The sequence below is a fragment of the Hyperolius riggenbachi genome, chromosome 9 (genome assembly GCF_040937935.1).
Source record: "Hyperolius riggenbachi isolate aHypRig1 chromosome 9, aHypRig1.pri, whole genome shotgun sequence".
Lineage (NCBI taxonomy): Eukaryota > Metazoa > Chordata > Amphibia > Anura > Hyperoliidae > Hyperolius > Hyperolius riggenbachi.
The window spans coordinates 288637364-288656818 of record NC_090654.1 but is presented as its reverse complement, the minus strand read 5'-3'; the positions used below and the strand labels follow the sequence as shown (position 1 = coordinate 288656818).

The window sequence follows — 19455 nt, the reverse complement described above, 5'->3', positions numbered from 1 at the left end:
TCCATAAAATGCCTTTTAAGCCAGCAGTAAGCACAAAAATTCTCAGAATAATTTTGATACTAGTTTTTCACCTTTTGGTACTTTTTCAATTGCAGAGTGCTGAAAACTTATTTTAAAGGGAACCTTAACTGAGCAGGATATGGATTTTTCCTTTTAAAATAATACCAGTTGCCCGGCTCTCCTGCTGATCCTGTGTCTCCAATACTTTTAGCCACAGCCCCTGAACAAGCATGCAGATCAGATGCTCTGACTGAAGTCAGACTGGATTAGCTGCATGCTTGTTTCAGGTGTGTTATTCAGCCAATACTGCAGCTAATGAGATCAGCAGGACTGCCAGGCAACTGGTATTGCTTAAAAGGAAAAATCCACATCCCTCTCAGTTTAGGTTCCCTATAAGCAGAAGATGAAAAAGTATCTTGGAGAAAACTCATGAGAAACTTGGGAGAAAAAGGGAATTTATGTGTGGACATGTCTAGATCTCCCCCCGCCCCCCCCCCCCCCCCCATACTTCCTGTGAGCTCCCATGGAGCCCAATAAAAATGTCTACATCGCTCCTGACCTGGAAGGTGTTCTATGTCAGTAAAGCTGCAACTGCTCCCAATAAAACATCATCTACGTACACAAAGATCCCCTGGCCACACTTTACACCATCGGCCACTGTGTGGTAGACAAGGGGTGGATTTAACCTGACCATAGAAAATAATGAGGATCTAGCGGATTTCTGTCTACATGTATGTGAGGAAGGATCAATAGTCAGCTTTGGGAGGCAGTGTCAGACTGGGAACTGGAAAAGCTGAGGAAATCCACTTGCTGGCCAAGCAGCAGTAATCAGGTGCTGCTGCTCACAGTGAGGACTTGCTGCAGGTCTCTATTGGGAGTGATAACACAGGGTTACTGCTGCTTGGCCAGCAGGGGGATTTCCTCAGCTTTTCCACCTCCCAGTCTGAGGGCTGCAACCCACTAGAGCGTTTTTTTTTAGCTTTTAGGGAGCGATTCAAAACGCTAGCGATTTCCCTAAACGCTCAGCTAATGTTAATGGATGGGCGAAATTCAACTGGAGCGATTGCGATTACCAAAAACGCAAATGCAGGACACGCAGCATTTTTAGCGTTCAGCGTTAGCGTTTCTGCAATGTAAAGTATATAAACGTTGGCGCAATCGCTCGTCAAAACCTACACGGAGCGATTCTGCTAGCGTTTTTAAATTACTGCACGCTGTAAAAAAATTAAAATTAATTGAAAGGACCAATCAGAATTAAAAACGCTAATCACTTCACAATCGCTGGCAAAACGCTTACACTTTTTAAATTCGCTACCAAAATCGCCAGAAAACGCTCATGGAATTGCTTACAAAACGCTCATTAAAAACGCTAGCGATTGTGATTAGTAATAGCGCTTTGTAGTGGGTTCCAGGCCTGACACTGCTGGGAGGGCTATTCAAGCATTTATTCTATACATGTAAATATCCATAACAAAGAAACAGAAAGCAATAAGGACCAGTTCATACTTGCAGCGGATCAAAACAAATTCATTTAACACGGATCAGTTTTGTTTTGTTTTTTAACTGATCCTTTTTTCACAGTTTTGTACTTTTTGTAGCATGTTTCCAGTACTATATATTGTAATGTATGGTAAAAACGTGGTGGGTGTTATTAATTTGGTAATGTACTTTTTTGACCAATAGGAAGGAATTGGGAGTGTTTATGCTGTACCAAGCAATTTTTTACTCATATGGCCTTTTTTAATGTACCGCTTTATTTTCAATGTACCGTTTGATGCACCGTTTAATGTTACGTACAGTTTTACATGATTACATGAAAATGTACTAAATGTTATTGTGAGACTGCTATGGTATGCAAGCGGTTAATGTACCGCTTGGTTGGCATGTTTGAAGCAATGCTCGAGCCCTGCTTTTAACAGGAAGTATGCAATAATGACGCCGAGGGGAGGAGCAGGAAGTTTAGGCAATCCGCTTTGGCATACGATTTGCATGGAAAAAGAAAGAAAGACAATTGAGAGCCCCCAATAGTGTATTACTGATGGACAAGTTGCGTATTTAGTAATAGATGGAAGTATACTCACAAGTCTGAGTTGCAAGCCTCAGGCAACCACTCTCAATGCGTATGGGGAAATTAGACCTGTCCCCACTCAGGCTAAAAAAGTCGCTCTCCGTAGAAAAAGAAAAAGGGTATAAACACCCATCCACCAGGTGGATTGTAATGTATAAGAAAGGAACAGAGGCGCCAACAGGATAAAAATAGTAATACCAATTAAAACCAATTAAAATGTGGGTGGCGAGGGTGGACTTGTCTCCCCAACAAAAGACACAACCGCTGTGTATGGTACAACAAATTTAATCAAATTTAGTGAGTACTCCAAAACAACTGCAACGCGTTTCTCGGGTCTCAAGCCCGCTTCCTCAGGCAAAAATACAACAGGAGCAACAGCGCAGTAGTGTATGCTAGTGTAGCGTCTCTGCCTGCAACGCGTTTCTCGAGTCTCAACCCCACTTCCTCAGGCAAAAATGCAACAGGAGTAACAGCGCAGTAGTGTATGCTAGTGTAGCGTCTCTGCAGAGACGCTACACTAGCATACACTACTGCGCTGTTACTCCTGTTGCATTTTTGCCTGAGGAAGCGGGCTTGAGACCTGAAAAACGCGTTGCAGTTGTTTTGGAATACTCACTAAATTTGATTAAATTTGTTGTATCATACACAGCGGTTGTGTCTTTTGTTGGGGAGACGAGACCACCCTCGCCACCCACATTTTAATTGGTTCTAATTGGTATTACTATTTTTATCCTGTTAGCGCCTCTGTTCCTTTCTTATGATTTGCATGGAAAGTTCTGTTTGGGAATAGAAGATACATTTTATTTTGGCTTTAATTGCCATTGTGGGGAACCGCTCTCTGGAAAGAAATGTCAAGTTTGGACTCTCCGCTTAGTTTTAACGAACGTATCTAACGGATCAGTTTTTATTTTTTAGTCAAGATGGCCAATATTTTTAACATTACAATCCGCTCATACGTTTTTGTCCGCTCCAAAAAGCATACTGAATGGGTATATTTTTATCGCAAGCGTTAACTGGCCCTAAGAACCTGACAGAGGTTCTAATCCCTCTCATTTTATTCAAAGCGAAATAAATAAATTTTCCCTTAGATCTTCCACTATGATGGTCTTGGATGCAGCAAAGCAAAGAGTGAAAGCGCTGATGGAAAGCAAGTAAGAATAAACTGTAATAAAACTACTAAACTGTTAGAGTTGGCTACAATAATACATTGATATCTGATATGTAATATTTGGACTCCTATTTTTCTGTTTCTCAGTCCGTTGTACCTTTCAGATGATACTTGATGCCCTGTATGTAGGAGAATGAGCCTTTTTATTTCTATTACTTTTAGCCTCTCTGATTTCCACCATTTTGTGATCTAACATTATCCAATAAAGCCTTACTGTCCTTAAAGGAACACTGTAGGGGGGTCGGGGGAAAATGAGTTGAATTTACCTGGGACTTCTAATGGTCCCCTGCAGACATCCTGTGCCTGCGCAACCACTCACTGATGCTCCGGCCCCGCCTCCGGTTCACTTCTGGAATTTCAGACTTTAAAGTCTGAAAACCACAGCGCCTGCGTTGCCGTGTCCTCGCTCCCGCTGATGTCCCCAGGAGCGTACTGCGCAGGCCCAGTATGGTCTGTGACTGCACAGTACGCTCCCTGGTGACATCAGCGGGAGTGAGGACACGGCAACGCAGGCGCTGTGGTTTTCAGACTTTAAAGTCTGAAATTCCAGAAGTGAACCGGAGGTGGGGCCGGAGCATCAGTGAGTGGTTGCGCAGGCACAGGATGTCTGCAGGGGACCATTAGAAGCCCTGAGTAAGTTAAACTCATTTTCCCCCGACCACCCTACAGTGTTCCTTTAACACTTGTGCATTTGGCACACAGATTGTACTGAGCTTTACCTGCTGAAACATCTGAGCTAGCTATGGTGTCTGTTTCCACCATGTTTAAAGCGGATTGAAAATCCAAATCTAAATGAGCTTTTAGGGCCTCCAAATGACCATCACTGGGTCTGTCTTGTATAATCGTGTTCACTTCGGTTGTATAAACTGAACTTGCATTTGGGTCAACTTTCCCAACCAGAGGCAAGTCCATATTTATATCGGCACTTGAGAAAACCCAAGGAGAATTCATAATCCCACCAGTGCACACGGGGTTGACTTTTCTTTCTTCTGGAGCTTTGCGTGATTCAGAATTCAGTTCCTCCTGTTTTCTTAAGAATTCCTGTGTTTGTCCCTCCTGAGGACGTTCCTTTTCTGTGACTTTGGATACATAGGATTGTATCTGTTGATCAAAAGACAAAACAGCATCATCATCGAAATCAGTTTTGTGTTTCAAGGTGGTAACGTCTTGATGGGTTTCTTCATCCAGCTGTGACAGGTCTTGTTCTGTAGAACTAGTTCCTTCAAATTCATTTTCTGCTTTTAAAATGTTGGCTGTAGGTTTGGGCAGATCTTTCAGGTCAATCTCCAGCTCATCAACCTCCTCTACTAAGTTTTCTGGTACTTTGTCAGAATAAAGTGTTGGGTTATCTTCTTCGTTGGTGGTTAAAATGAAACCTTCACTAGATGGTTTTATTTCAATAGAAGCAGCTTGAGGATTATGAATTGGAGTGGGTAAGCTTGGTTCTGATACATGAAGGTCACAAGTTATCTCTTGAAGATCAACTTGTTCTGTCCTCACCTCATCTTTCTTGCCTTTCCCTAAATTCAAAACATTTGACACAACAGATCTAAACCATTGGGGTGATTCTTTAGACCCCGGCTCCTCTGGATTGTCCTGAAGTTTGAGAGAATCTTTCTTTTCAGCTGTTGTACTTATTTCCTGTAGGTCCAAGAAATCAAAACTTACATCAGCATTGACAACTGTAAACTTATCAAACCCACCTTTATCTGGTTTGTTGGATTCAGCTGTGTCTTCTGAGTCAATGTTGGGGTATAACACTTTGTCCTCCTTTGTGACACCGACAGTTGGTTGATCCACTGCTGAAATATCTGTTTTATCATGCTCGGCTCCACCCCCAGTGGTGGTAATGTGAGTAGCACTTGATTCTTTGAGTATTTCCTTATCATCAGTTTCAGTCCCAGTTTGGTCAAGGTTCTCGTTTTTAAGTTCTTTCTTGGTCCCAAAACCTAAAACCTCTTTGATGGCAAAGTTGAACCATTTAGGCTTTGGCTCTTCCTCCTGTTCAGTTTTGGCATTTTCCTGTTCAGGCTCTTGGGTGGAAATAGCTTCCTTGTCTCCTTCCACCACAGCTGCTTCACCTGTCTCTGGACCACTGTTACTACTAGTTGCTTGTGTCTCGTCCTGTGTTTTTTGTCTTCCAAAAGGCAGGAGATTTTTTATTCGACCACCAAACCAGCCAGATTTTTCTGGTTCGGCATCTTTAGGTTCCTTGTGTTTATTTGCCTCTGGTGCTGGTATCTGCTCTTCCAGAAGAGAGTCCTCAATGACAGGTTCTGAACTGCTTTTAACCTCTTCTGTTCTTCCTATCCCAAACCAACCTCCGATTCCAGGGGGAGTTCCGGTTGGTTTGTCTGTAACTTCTTGTGGGAGTTCATCTTGTGAATCCTTAGTAGACGTCTCACCTGGAGGGTAAAAATGAGATATATAAAAGGGTACTCTGCTACCTAAACCAAACCTAATCTAATCTAAAGCTTCCTTCACTCAAAGAGGAATTGTAGTGATACTAACAGAATTAATAAAATTGCTTTTTTTTTTTTTTACAATATTTATGTATATAAATGATTTAGTCAATGTTTACCTATTGTAAATTCTTTCCTTTCCTGATTTACATTTTGAAATTTATTACAGGTCACAACCTCTTTTTTTTAAATAAATGGCCAGTTGGAGTGTGTTATACTGCCTTGTTCTAAGGGTTGAGTCGATGTCCAAGCTGCCAACATGGGTGAACCACATCCAGGGTTCCCATGGCTGGGTGCCAGCTGCCAGCCATGCATATTGATAATACACATTGGGCCAGTTGGCGGAGTCGAACCCACAACCTCATGCTTGGTAGGTAATAACAGTACCTCTGCTCCACCTCACCTGGCTAAGTGGCAGCATCTTTAGTCCTGTCATATGATCCCTGCAGAATCTTCGTTTGTTGAGAGCTCTATGCTCAGAGGGAGATACTTCTTACTTGGTAGATAAACGACAACATTAGCCATACAGATGTCCCTAATGATTTATTTGAGAAGGGGTAAATCTTTCTGGTGGGAAGGGGGTTTCAGCTACTAAATGGGATGAAGTGCAATCCTGGGTTAAAGTTCCTCTTTAATATATCTGCCTTGTCTAAATAATATGTTTCACTAATGCATATTATCTGATATCTAGCTGGCCAGACCCATGATACGGATACCATAGAGTCATCTTGCTATATGCGAGTTCTAAAATTTACTTTACAGACAGCAGTTTCTTATATCACAGAAATAAAGTAAAGCTAGATATCTATTCCTAGCTTAGAGGATGCCATAGAACTACAAGAGCACCTGAACTGACATGTGACACGACATAAACATGTGTACAGTATGTACAGTGCCAAGCATGTACATAGCTTGGCTGTGCTACCCCCTTTTGAGTGTATGGAATAGATATAAAAGGTCAGTAGTTAATAAACTGTGACTCTTGACGGTACCGAAGTCACCAGGGTACATAGCGCACGGCTCCTAGGCACCACCATCAAGGAGAACTTGAGATGGGACGGAAATACCTCTACAACCCAAAAGAAGGCCCAGCAGAGACTGTTCTTCCTGAGGCAACTGAGGAAGTTTGGAATGCCCAGGGAGCTACTGACCAGTTTTTATACGGCGACCATTGAATCTGTCCTTTGCTCCTCCATCATTGTCTGGTACTCGGGGGCAAATGCAAAAGACAAGCTCAAACTCCAGAGAGTCATCAATGTGGCTGAGAAGATCATTGGGTCGCCCCTGCCACCCTTGGACCTTCTACACAAATCCAGAATGAGGTCCAGAGCAAATAGAATCACACTCGACCCCTCCCACCCTGGCAATCACTTCTTCAGTCCCCTCCGCTCGGGACGCCGCTATAGGTCCATCTACACCAAAACCACCAGGCGTAGGAACACATTCTTCCCGCAAGCGATCACTCTCCTTAACTCAGACCCTCTCCCCAATGTCATCTCCTAAGCCCCTTCAGCACCTCGGGGCACTAGAGTACGAACGCGCGCCCATAGGCCGACATGTTCATCTTTGCATAATATGGGACAACCGCTCTATGTGTCTTTTACTCTGTCTTATAAATTTATAAATTGTACTATGTGTAGTGTTACTCGCACTGTTTGTCACTTGCCAATATGCCTTGTGTCCACAAATAATTCCGGGTGCGGCGCCTGTCGCACTTGGCGAATAAAGTCATTCTGATTCTGATTCTGATTCTTACTTTTTTAGCTTTTAAATATAAATAAGAATGTGTGATTCTAAAAAAAGCTATATTTAGGAGGAGAAGGATAGATACAATTGTTTATATTTTCAGTTTATTTTCAGTTCAGATTTTTTTTATACATGCACTATTAGTGTCACCTGCCAGGATTGCGCTCGGTGGAAATACCTTGCAATGTGCGCTGCTCTCTCCTTTTCCCTTCTGCAGAAAGCAGGAACTCTTCTTCAGCGTCCCTGGACTTATGCAGAACGCTGTCTTCATTCTCAAAAACATATTCTCCTCCATCCAAGCACACAAAATCAATTTCCTGGAATGAAACATATACAGTATATGTTTAGAGGTTGAACCATCCCTCATTGTGGCTTAGCTTCCTCCAATCGGAAGCTAAGGCACGACCCAGGAAGTACTTCCTGGGTCGCGGCTTAGCTTCCGATTGGAGGAAGCTTACGGAGGTGGGGAGGGAAGGCACACAGGTGGGGGAGCCGTGCAATACAGGAGGCTCGGGAGCGGGCATGAGTGACAAGCACAGGCAAATAGCAGGCTAGCGACAAGCAGATTGTCGCTAGCCTGCCGCTTTTTTAAGGGGAGACAGCAGAGTTGGGCGGGGGGGGGGGGGGGGGGGGAGGGGGGAGGGCAGGCTGAAGGCACAATAGGAGGACACAGAGGCAGGTCATTGTACACAGGACATGCCTCTGTGTCCTATTAAGATTTGACAAACACACCTCGGGTTCTCTTTAATGTCATGTGGCCAGAGCCGTATTATCCTCAAGGCATACTAGGCATGCCTAGGGCATGGTGATAGTCTAGGGGCCTAGTGAATGCTAGCCCCCATCAAATCTTACTAAAAAAAGCCAGGTGACCATCAGCAGTGGACAAAAACTGCTGTCTTGCCTACGGCCCATTTCATCTGAATCCCCAGACTATCGCAGCACGATGTTTGACTAGTTGATACATTAATATAGAATAAAGCACATCACACAACTTACAAATTACCCAGAATCCTCACCTGTGCTGGAACCTCCACCTCCTCCCGCTGGTAGACTTGCTCTATGACCACCGCATCCTTGGGAAAGAAGCCATATGCTTTCCCCGTCTGTAACAGACCAAACATTCCCACAGATTACCGGCAGGACAGTGTACAATCATCTCTGTAACATGCACAGGTATACAGAAATTAGTATTAAAGTGTAACTGAGCCTCAGGTACAAAATTAAATACTTACCTAAGGAGAAGGAAGCCTCTGGATCCTGGTGAGGCTACCCTCACTGTCCTCCGGTCCCCGATCACCGAGTGCTGACTCCCCAAATACTACCGACATGGGATTGTCGGTAATCTGATCGGGGCCACTTTCGTCTTCAGTCAAGTGTGTGGCCAGGCTGTGCCTGCATGAGGATGGCCACGCCCAGGATCGGATTTACCATGAGGCACTGTAGGCACATGCCTACAGGCGCCTGATGAAGGAAAGGCGGCTCACTACCCTCCCTGAACGCTTCCCTCCCTCTTGCCCTATGCAGAGTCCTGATGAGAGTGTAAATGACAGTTTACTCACCCTGCTTTTGGGATTCTCCCTTCAGTCAGGGACACCTCTAGCTACTTAATACTGAGGGTACCTCTGGCTACCTAATACTATGGGGCACCTGTAGCTACCTATGACAGGCAGGGGAAGTAAGGGAGAAGGACAGCTGGGACAGCCAGCACACTTGCAGTTTGGTTTGGTGGGGGTTTATAGGTTCATGGTGGGTGGAGTCTAGGGTGCCAGGACATCTGTGCCTATAGGCTCCTGTGAGGTAAATCCGTGCCTGGGGTTCATGGAGGGCGGAGTCTAGGGTGCCAGGACATCTGTGCCTATAGGCTTCAGTGATGTAAATCCGGGCCTGGGGTTCATGGTGGGCGGAGTCTAGGGTGCCAGGACATCTGTGCCTCTAGGCTCCTGTGATGTAAATCTGGGCCTGGGGATCATGGAGGGCGGAGTCTAGGGTGCAGGACATCTGTGCCTATAGGCACCTGTGAGGTAAATCCGGGCCTGGGGTTCATCGAGGGCGGAGTCTAGGGTGCCAGGACATCTGTGCCTATAGGCTCCAGTGATGTAAATCCGGGCCTGGGGTTCATGGTGGGTGGAGTCTAGGGTGCCAGGACATCTGTGCCTATAGGCTCCTGTGAGGTAAATCCAGGCCTGCATGCATGGAGGGCGGAGTCTAGGGTGCCAGGGCATATGTGCCTATAGGCTCCTGTGATGTAAATCCAGGCCTAGCCACGCCTGCGCAATAAGCTAGCAGTGTGATTCTGCGGCGGCTATGATCACTCGTGCTAGTGAAAACCTTCCGTGGAAAAAGGGCCCAAGTTTCAGCTACTACTGGCTACTGATAATAAAATGACAGCACACTTACACTGCCTTGCCACAGGTCCTCCCGCTCTCCTGTCAGCTTATAATTCACATTAATTTCCTCTCCGGTCCTGAAGCTGAGGAATCTGCAGTCGGGCCCAGAGTAATCTTGCTTGGCCGAAGCTCTGATCATCACACCTGGAAGACAAACACCGGACATGAGTTACCGCTGTAACCCATATGAAACCACTTGCAGTAGGCTCCGGCTGAGTGGAATCCACCAGACACTCACTCAGATGAAATTATCAAAATATTTTTCCGCAACCGAACAGTGGTCACGGCAGTTGTTATCAGCCAAAACACTTCAATGTCAAAACACTCCTCCCTTGCACATCAAAGGTCAAAAATACACAATATCTAGTCTTCACAAACGGTGCACTGGTAAAACCTGCAGAAGGAAACGGTTAGTTACAGAGAAATTATAGTGAGCTACAATAGGTCTTCTTATACAACAATCAACCACTTTACAGCATTTACAATTCACAGTACCGATGTTGGGTGTGGGCTGGGGAAAGGGCTGGTCTACTGAGTCTACTGGACTTCAGTCCAATACCTAATCAGTTCTCAGTTCCTTGCAACCAAGTCCAAGCTATATTGCTCAGCAAAACCTGGGAGGAAACTCATGACAGTTCGCTATATGGTACTGAATAGTTACAGTTCGTTGGTCGTTCTAATCAGGACATTCACCTTGCTCCAAGATCTTTCAGACACTTTAGGTTGTATTTGTAGTACTCAATACACTTTACTCTTAATACCTCCCCTCTGGATTGGGATCCCCCCCCCCCAAAAAAAAAAAAAATATAAATCAAATAATCAAAAAGGGTTAAAGCAAAATAAAGATAAAGGAAATTAAATATAAAGTGTCCGATGCATCCCTCTATATGATCAACACCACCTTCCTACAATAGAACTCTCTTTAGGTGCACTTTGACTTTAAGGCTGAATAAGCTCTGAATTAGAGTGGATGTAAAACTTGTAACCCAAGTAGGTTAATGCCTGTTTCCACTACACGCAGATTCTGCATGCAGAAAACTGACTCCAATGAATGCCTATGGGAAATCTGCATCAGAAAAATTGCGTTCAGTGGAAACAGGCCCATAGACATTCATTGGAGTCAGTTTTCTGCATGCAGAATCTGCGTGTAGTGGAAACAGGCCCTGACTCTGTATCTTGATCAGATGACAGTTCACTTTCTCTGTAGCACACTTTAGTATCACAAGATGCAATGCAACTCCTCCTCTTCCACTTAACTTTGTAATACTGACAGGTTCTTTTTAAATATCAAACTCTTTGTAATCATAACATATGTAACATAGAAAGTTTAACTTTTGACCCAAATGTCATGCTCTATGTTTTTGCTACGGTTAAAATAAAATGGACAAAAAACGATTGTCATCAACTGAAGAAAAGGATATGCAATGCCTTCATAAATATACCTTTTTAGATTTAATAAAACATGGTAGCTAATAGTTTAAAGTGGACCTGAACTCAGCTTCCTCTTTCATCTAAAAGATAAGCAACAGCATAATAACCTTTAACCCCTTCAGTACCAGCAGTCTCTGCCCCCTTAGAGGAATCATCAGGCAAAGAATAGGAAATCTGATTTACTTACCTGGGGCTTCCTCCAGCCCCTCGCAGCGGTCTGTCCCACGCTGACAGCTTCGCTCTCTGCCACCGGCCCGGGGTCCCCGCACGGTGCAGAGGCCGACCTCGAGGTCGCCCTTACTGCGCCTGCGTGAAGCGCCGCTGTCAATCAAGCCCACGTTGTCCGCGGGGTACTGCGCATAACAAGGAATCGCTACACTTACCTGCTGCTACCGCAGTCCACACCACACACCCGTCGCCTCAGGCCACCCACTCTGCCGTCTCTATGACAGCAGAGATCTGTGAGCCAATCAGGAGCCGCTTTCAATTGGGTCTTGACCATGTGATGAATGTAAACCAATGGGAGTTATTTACATTGATGACATAGTCAGGAGGCAATGAAATCGGCTCCTGGCTGGTTTACAGAGCTCTGCCGCCATAGAGATGGGAGGGGGAGTGTGCTGCGGCGGGGAGAGAGAGACGCGATCACGGCGAGAACCTGCGGCAGCGGTGAGGTGGAATCTATGCCCCAACAGGTATTGGAGGATCAAAACAGGGCGTAGACACTGCGGTCCAGAGGTGGTTAAAGAAAAACATTACTTTGTTACAGCTGATTCAAATCCTGCAACAAATCTGCAGTGTGTCTACATCCTGCTTTCATGGAAGCAGACATAGCGTTAACATCCTGTGTTTACAAATTAGCTGCTCTGCCAAGGCAGCCAGATGACACAGCTGAGAGATCAAATTACAGCTGCGATTAGACACAGACAAGAGGGAATTAGACAGGCTAAACTCTCTAAATACATACAGGGTGCATTTCTCTATGCTTTACATCTGTCCTGTGCAAGAGTTCAGGTCCACCTTAAGGGCACTTTATTACTAGGCACGTTTTGATCCGAAAATCGGATCATGCGCGTTATCATGCGCGTTTTGCTACAGTGCTGCGATTAATATGTAAATTGCGGTGCTATTGTTCCACTACTGTGGTTTGACTTTCTCTGAAACGTAATCGCTGGCCTGCTGCATTTTTTATGCATTTGCGCTCCTTTGGTGCACAGGAAAATCACAAGCAATCATGTCGCTATGCGATTTTCCCTGCGATTCAGCAATTCAACCTATTTTCTCTACAAGTTTTTTCTCCCCCATCAGAAATAGGCAGTGCGAATGCACCGCAATCGTACACCCAACGGATCACACCGCAATCGCGGTAGTGGAAAATAGAGGAAACGAGGTCGCATGCGCAATTGGGTCTCCTAGTGGAAAAGAACCCTGATCGATTTTCTCGGGATGTGTTTCCAGCAAACTGACAACCTGAAATAATAAATAACTGACTGAATTTGTTTTATCTAAAGCTATCAGTAAACAAGCCTGTGACATTTGTCCCGCCGCTACTTACAGCGGCGACCCGGCCTTTCCATTGTGCTGCGTTATATATGAAATGGAGACTAATGATGCAAAACTGAAAACAGTGCAGCGTCCTTTCATTCTGATCTTCCTGTATGTGCAGCGCGGGGACGACACTCGGATAACGGAAGAGCAAAGAGAGAATAGAGTTTAGCCTAATTCCCCCTCATCGTCAAGTAATCACAACTGCAATTTGATCTCTCAGCTGTGTCAGCACAGGAATTCAGCAGTCCTCGGGCACAGCTAATTTGTAAACATGGGATGTAAACCCTATGTCTGCTTCCATGTAAGCAAGAAGTAGACACACTGCAGATTTATTGCAGGATCCGTAACAGCTGTAACAAAGAAATGTTTTTCTGTAAAGGTTATTATGCTGTTGCTTATGTTTTAGAGCAGAGTGGTTGTTCTGAGTTCAGGTCCGCTTTAAGCTGTGTACACCCGTACAAGATCTGTGCCCCGGCAGGTATACCCACAGTGGTCTCTGAGGAAGCTGGGTATCCCGGCGACACACGTGTAACACCAAACTCTTATGGCGGCTGCATCGTTCTGCAGTTAGGCCTCTTTCACAGTAGGACTTTGCGTTTTGATGTTAAAGTCGCAACACAAATTACAACGCAACGCCCCCCAAAAAAGTCGCGACGCAACTTAATGCCCCGTTATGATCGCATACAGTAGAGCATACAGGCAATGAAAACTATGCTTCCAAGTCATTGCTGAGCATGTGCAAACAGTCCACCGCAGCTAATAACATATATAACGTACAGCATACAGCACTTTCACCTAACGGGCAGCGTTAGACACAAACGCAACGTGTGCACTGTGGACGGCGCATTGATTTTTCATTGCAGTGCGTTATTCTGCGTTAAATGTTGTTTTAACATGCGACTTTCACCTCCTGGACGTAGAAGCTACGTTCAGGAGGCCATGTGCGCTCCAACGCGCTCCCACGGCCAATCGTGCGTGTTCACGCACGCTCCCGGCCCGCGGTTTGTTAGCCAGGGAATCAGTGAATCGGGCTATGGTGCCCGATCACTGATTCCTCTCCCCCGCAGAAAAAGCGACAGCTTCTCTCCGAAGCCTAGCTTTTTTTGCCTCCTACGTCCCTCTAAGCATACGTTACGCTTAGAGTGACGTCATGTAAACAAACCTAAGGTTGCCATCTTGTGGCCAAAAACTACATCTACATTAAAAAATAAAAAACAAACATATATTTACATTACAAAAATTACTATTTACATCCCACCCTCCCCAAAATACCCAAATAAAATGTTTAATAATAATAAAAAAAAACATTACAATAAAAAAAAACAAATATTTACCTAAGGGTCTAAACTTTTTAAATATCTATGTAAAGATGAAATATTTCTTCTTTTTTTTTTTTTTTTTTTTTTTTTTTTATTATAAGCTTGTAAAGAGTGATGGATGCAAAACTGAAAAAATGCACCTTTATTTCCAAATAATATATTGGCGCCATACATTGTGATAGGGACATAAATGGTTTAATAACCGGGACCGATGGGCAATTACAATACGTGGGTTTTTAATTATGGAGGCATGTATTATTTTAAAGCTATAATGGCCGAAAACTGAGAAATAATGATTTTTTTCCGTTTCTTTCTTATTCTTCCTGTTAAAATGCATTTACAGTAAGGTAGCTCTTAGCAAAATGTGCCACCCAATGAAAACCTAAATGGTGGCGAAAAAAACAAGATATAGATCAGTTCATTGTGATAAGTAGTGATAAAGTTATAGGCTAATGAATGGGAGGTGACCATTGCTCGGATGCATAAAGTGAAAACAACTGAAGGCTGAAGTGGTTAACATCGCACTGTGAAAGAGGCCTAAAGGAGTGCGCAGGTAATATGGTGTTTTTTTCAATTCTCATTGAACCACACTATAGCATTCGGATGCTTATAGGACTGTTCACACTGGAAGGGCCCTTTTCCACTAGCAATCGCTAGCGTTAGCGCTAAATGCTAGTGATTGTGATTCAGCAAAAGTCCTTTTTTACTCGACGATTGCGATTTTGCTATGCACTGCTTAGCATAGCAAAATCGCAGCAATAATCGCTCCGAGGCACGATTGCGATTTAGTAAAAACGAATCGCGGTAGTGGAAATTACCTACCGCGATTCCTATGTTATTTAGCAAACTGTAGCGATTTTAAAATTGCTAACGATTCGCGATTTTGCGATTCAGCAATCGCAATCGCTCTAGTGGAAAAGGTCCCTAATGCTACGTAGACACCTGCGATAACGATCGTTTGCAAGGAAGGATAAGTACCAGACGAACAATATTGGAACTATTGGTATGCAACGATGGGATACAGAAATCATCATACACATATTAACGAATGTTCTCGCAGAAAAGAACGATAAGAGGGAAATGTTGCGTATATATTTATATAAAAAAAAGAAACCAACACAAACATGAGGTTACAATAGATAAAAATATATAATAGTTAACTTGAAAACGGAGTTTATTAGAAATGTATAATGTAACAATCGTTACAGGCCGCTCTACACAGGAAGTACGGAAGTTGGTCGCAGGCGCATTGGCCCTTGTAACGATCGTGCTCGGCAGAGAACTGTACACACTTCAGTTTTGTAATGTTTGTCATTCAATATGATCCGTCCTGTTGGATTTTTCCATCGTGCCAATATCGTTTGTTCGTCGTCGTACTTAAGGATCGTTTGATAAAGTTCTTTACCCGATTGTCGGCAGACCAATCTTAAAGAGACTCTGAAGCGAGAATAAATCTCGCTTCAGAGCTCATAGTTAGCAGGGACATGTGTGCCCCTGCTAAACCGCCGCTATCGCGCCGCTAAACGGGGGTCCCTTCACCCCCAAACCCACCCCCGCAAGACTTGGTCGTAGTCTTGGTCCTAAATCTTCCCTTCCTGGAGGCAGGGCTAACGGCTGCAGCCCTGCCTCCAGTCGCGTCTATCAGACGCGCATCGCCGCCTCTCCCCCGCCCCTCTCAGTGAAGGAAGACTGAGAGGGGCGGGGGAGAGGCGGAGATACGCGCTGACAGACGCGCGTGGGGCAGGGCTGAGGCGGTTAGCCCTGCCCCAATGCGGAAGCGCTCCCCCGCTTTACGGAGGGGATTTGGGGGTGAAGGGACCCCCGTTTAGCCGCGGGACAGCGGCGTTTTAGCAGGGACACACATGCCCCTGCTGTCTATGAGGTCTGAAGCAAGATTTATTCTCGCTTCAGACTCTCTTTAAGCTGCTGTTAGTAATGACCATAGTCACAAGTGTGTACGTAGCATAACTGTTGTGGCTAAACAGAATTTTTGAGGATTGCTGATTTATCAGACTTGTGAATGTTTATGCACTGTCTGTCAGCACTTTATTATTGATCACTTAAAGGGGAACTACAGCAAAAAACTGTAACATTTTAAATATGTGCAATCATATACAATTAAGAAGTACATTTTTTCCAGAGTAAAATGAGCCATAAATTACTTTTCTCCTATGTTGCTGTCACTTACAGTAGGTAGTAGTAATCTGACAGAAGTGACAGGTTTTGGACTAGTCCATCTTTTTATAGGGGATTCTCAGGGATATGGTTATTTTCAAAAGCACTTAATGAATGGCAGTTGCTCTGTCCAACTGCCCCCAAAAAATGTGTAGGGTGCAGAGAAGCTGGCCAGCATCATTGTTTTAATCCTTTTTAGGGAATATCTTTATAAAGAATAAAAGCCTTGCTGAGAATCCCCCATGAAGAGATGGACTAGTCCAAAACCTGTCACTTCTGTCAGATTTCTACTACCTACTGTAAGTGACAGCATTATAGGAGAAAAGTAATTTATGGCTCATTTTACTCTGGAAGAAACTTACTTCTTATTTGTATATGTTTGCACATATTTTAAATTTTACAGTTTTTCGCTGTAGTGCCCCTTTAATAAGTATCTTATACTTCACTATGGATTTATTATGTCTGTACAGTCTTGCTTCCTGTAGTTGTACTTTATAGATTGTACACCCCAGCACCTAAGTACTACTACTAGTATCTGTATTTATACGCCTATTTCCAGAGCTTTTTATATGATTATATAATTATATATCATACAACCAGTTCTTATCAGCGGCTGTGAATAGACCGCAGGAGAGCTCTGCTGAGGAAGCTCTCAGTACACTGAACTCTGAGGTAGGTGCGCCTTGTAAAAGTAAAACCAAATAAAACTTCAGGGTTTGAATATTTTTTTCCATAAAAGCTATCGTGCTGTGGATAACCTGTTAGAGCAGAGAGGAAGTTCTGACTTAAGTGCCACTTTGAAGTTATATATTTCTTATGTTCAAATGTTAATAGCAAGAAAAACTAATGATGATTGTAGGGACCAGTTTGTAATAAAAAACAAACAAACAAAAAAAAAAGCACAACAACATATTTTGCTCAATAGGCCTCTTTTCCACAAACTGTTTACAGGCAGTGAAATGCCTCTCAAACGTTCACAACTGCTTGCTGCTGCCTGGCAACTGCTCGCTGCTGCCTGGTAACTGCTCGCTGCTGCCTGGCAACTGCTCGCTGCTGCCTGGCAACTGCTCGCTGCTGCCTGGCAACTGCTCGCTGCTGCCTGGCAACTGCTCGCTGCTGCCTGGCAACTGCTCGCTGCTGCCTGGCAACTGCTCGCTGCTGCCTGGCAACTGCTCGCTGCTGCCTGGCAACTGCTCGCTGCTGCCTGGCAACTGCTCGCTGCTGCCTGGCAACTGCTCGCTGCTGCCTGGCAACTGCTCGCTGCTGCCTGGCAACTGCTCGCTGCTGCCTGGTAACTGCTCGCTGCTGCCTGGTAACTGCTCGCTGCTGCCTGGTAACTGCTCGCTGCTGCCTGGCAACTGCTCGCTGCTGCCTGGCAACTGCTCGCTGCTGCCTGGCAACTGCTCGCTGCTGCCTGGCAACTGCTTGCTGCTGCCTGGTAACTGCTCACTGCTGCCTGGCAACTGCTTGATGAGCACACAGCTCAACAGTTCGTGGAAAAGAGGCCTAAGGCCTCTGTTCCACAGGCTGTTGATAGGCAGTGAAATGCCTCTCAAACTCTCACAACTGCTTGCTGCTGCCTGGTAACTGCTCACTGCTGCCTGGTAACTGCTCACTGCTGCCTGGTAACTGCTCACCGCTGCCTGGCAACTGCTTGATGAGCACACAGTTCAACAGTTCGTGGCAAAGAGGCCTAAAGGTGGCTTCTAACGGTCCAATTTGTAGCGAAAAACCATTCGAGAGATCAGAAATTCTGATTGGATAAAAAATCGTTCACTACACCATCATCTAACCAGTCATTGCTTCCTATCTATCATGACCAACAAGAAAATCCAAATTTTGGTTCGACGAAAATTCAATCGGACGATTTTTTTTTATAATCGTACATTATCGATTGTGCCCATCAACTGAGATTATTTACAACCAAACGATTTTTCGCTAGAAATTGAACCGTTAGTGGACAGCTTTAGGTCTCCTTACCCCGAGCTGTGTGCTCAGCAAGCAGTTGCCAGGCTGCAGTGAGCAGTTACCAGGCAGCAACAAGCAGTTACCAGGGAGCAGTGAGCAGTTGTGAGAGTTTGAGAGGCATTTCACTGCCTACAAACAGTCCGTGGAAAGGAGGCCTCATTCTTTGTGCGGTGTGTGATGAGAAGTGTGGTGGGGGTGTGATGAGGGGTGTGACGGGGGTGTGGTTAGAGGTGTGATTGGGGTGTGTCTCAAAGGTGTTCCTCTTTCTTAAAGGGAACCTGAAGTGAGGGGTATATGGAGACATATTTATTTCCTTCTAAACAATACCAGTTGCCTGGCAGCCCTGCTGATCTATTTGGCTGCAGTAGTGTCTGAATCACACCAGAAACAAGGATGCAGCTAATTTTGTCAGATCTTACAATAATGTCAGAAACACCTGATCTGCTGCATGCTTGTTCAGGGGCTATGGCTAAGGGCCCGTTTCCACTAGGGCGAATTCGCATGCGTGGCCTGCATGCGAATTCGCATAGGCAATGAAAGTGGATGGGACTGTTTCCACTTGTCATTGTTTTCGTGCGTTTTTCTGTGCAGGATTTTTCTGCACGGTAGGGCCTGCAGAATTCGCCTGCGTGAGGAATGCAGGCGAATCGCAGCCCATGTATTTAATAGGGAAATCGCATGCGTTTTTTCCATGAAAAGTAATACAAATTGAGTCAGGCAGTGACATGGTTAAATTCGCATAGACCCTGCCTATGCGAAATCGCATGCGAATTCGCGGCAAAAAACGCACGCGGAATCGCATCCGCATGCGATTTCGTCAGCGGTGGAATCCCAGGGATTCGCACCGCACTAGTGGAAACGAGCCCTAAAAGTATTAGAGGCAGAGGATCAGCAGGACAACTGGTATTGCTTAACAGGAAATAAATATGGCAGCCTCCATAGCCCTCTCACTTCAGTTTCCCTTTAATTCATGAAGTGGGGAGGCATCTATCCCATGTTCCTATGTGCATCAAGGAATCACCTGACCCCTTCCCCCACTCTTGCAGCTGCCATGTGCAGCCCCCTAATGACAGAAGTCCCATATGCAGGAGCCACCCTGTCCCATGGACGTCCTCCCCTTCCCCCAGCTGTATTTACAGACACGTATCCCTGCAGACAGGCTCTCCTGACAGGATCTGACCAC

General features: G+C 44.9%; 2 protein-coding genes across 10 annotated transcripts in view; one reads left to right on the top strand and one right to left on the bottom strand.

Moving 5' to 3' along the window:
* Positions 1–19455, top strand: part of LOC137533369 (tyrosinase-like) — a 127425-nt gene that overhangs the window by 15266 nt on the left and 92704 nt on the right. For 4 of the 8 annotated variants that reach the window (XM_068254759.1, XM_068254752.1, XM_068254753.1 and 1 more), the window contains one exon: positions 3157–3219. The exons of 3 other annotated variants lie outside the window; for them this stretch is intronic. The gene's annotated coding sequence lies outside the window, so the exon portion shown is untranslated. Of the gene's footprint in view, positions 1–3156; positions 3220–5986; positions 6069–19455 lie in introns of those variants that run through there. One more of the 8 variants, XM_068254757.1, reaches the window with a different exon arrangement.
* MIA2 (MIA SH3 domain ER export factor 2) overlaps positions 1–19455 on the bottom strand; it is a 92998-nt gene that overhangs the window by 72952 nt on the left and 591 nt on the right. For both annotated transcript variants that reach the window (XM_068254750.1, XM_068254751.1), the window contains exons 2-5: positions 9842–9975; positions 8461–8547; positions 7623–7761; positions 4940–5641 (exon numbers count right to left, since the gene is read on the bottom strand). In XM_068254750.1, the coding sequence (XP_068110851.1) occupies positions 4940–5641; positions 7623–7761; positions 8461–8547; positions 9842–9975 (1062 nt within the window). The remainder of the gene's footprint in view (positions 1–4939; positions 5642–7622; positions 7762–8460; positions 8548–9841; positions 9976–19455) is intronic.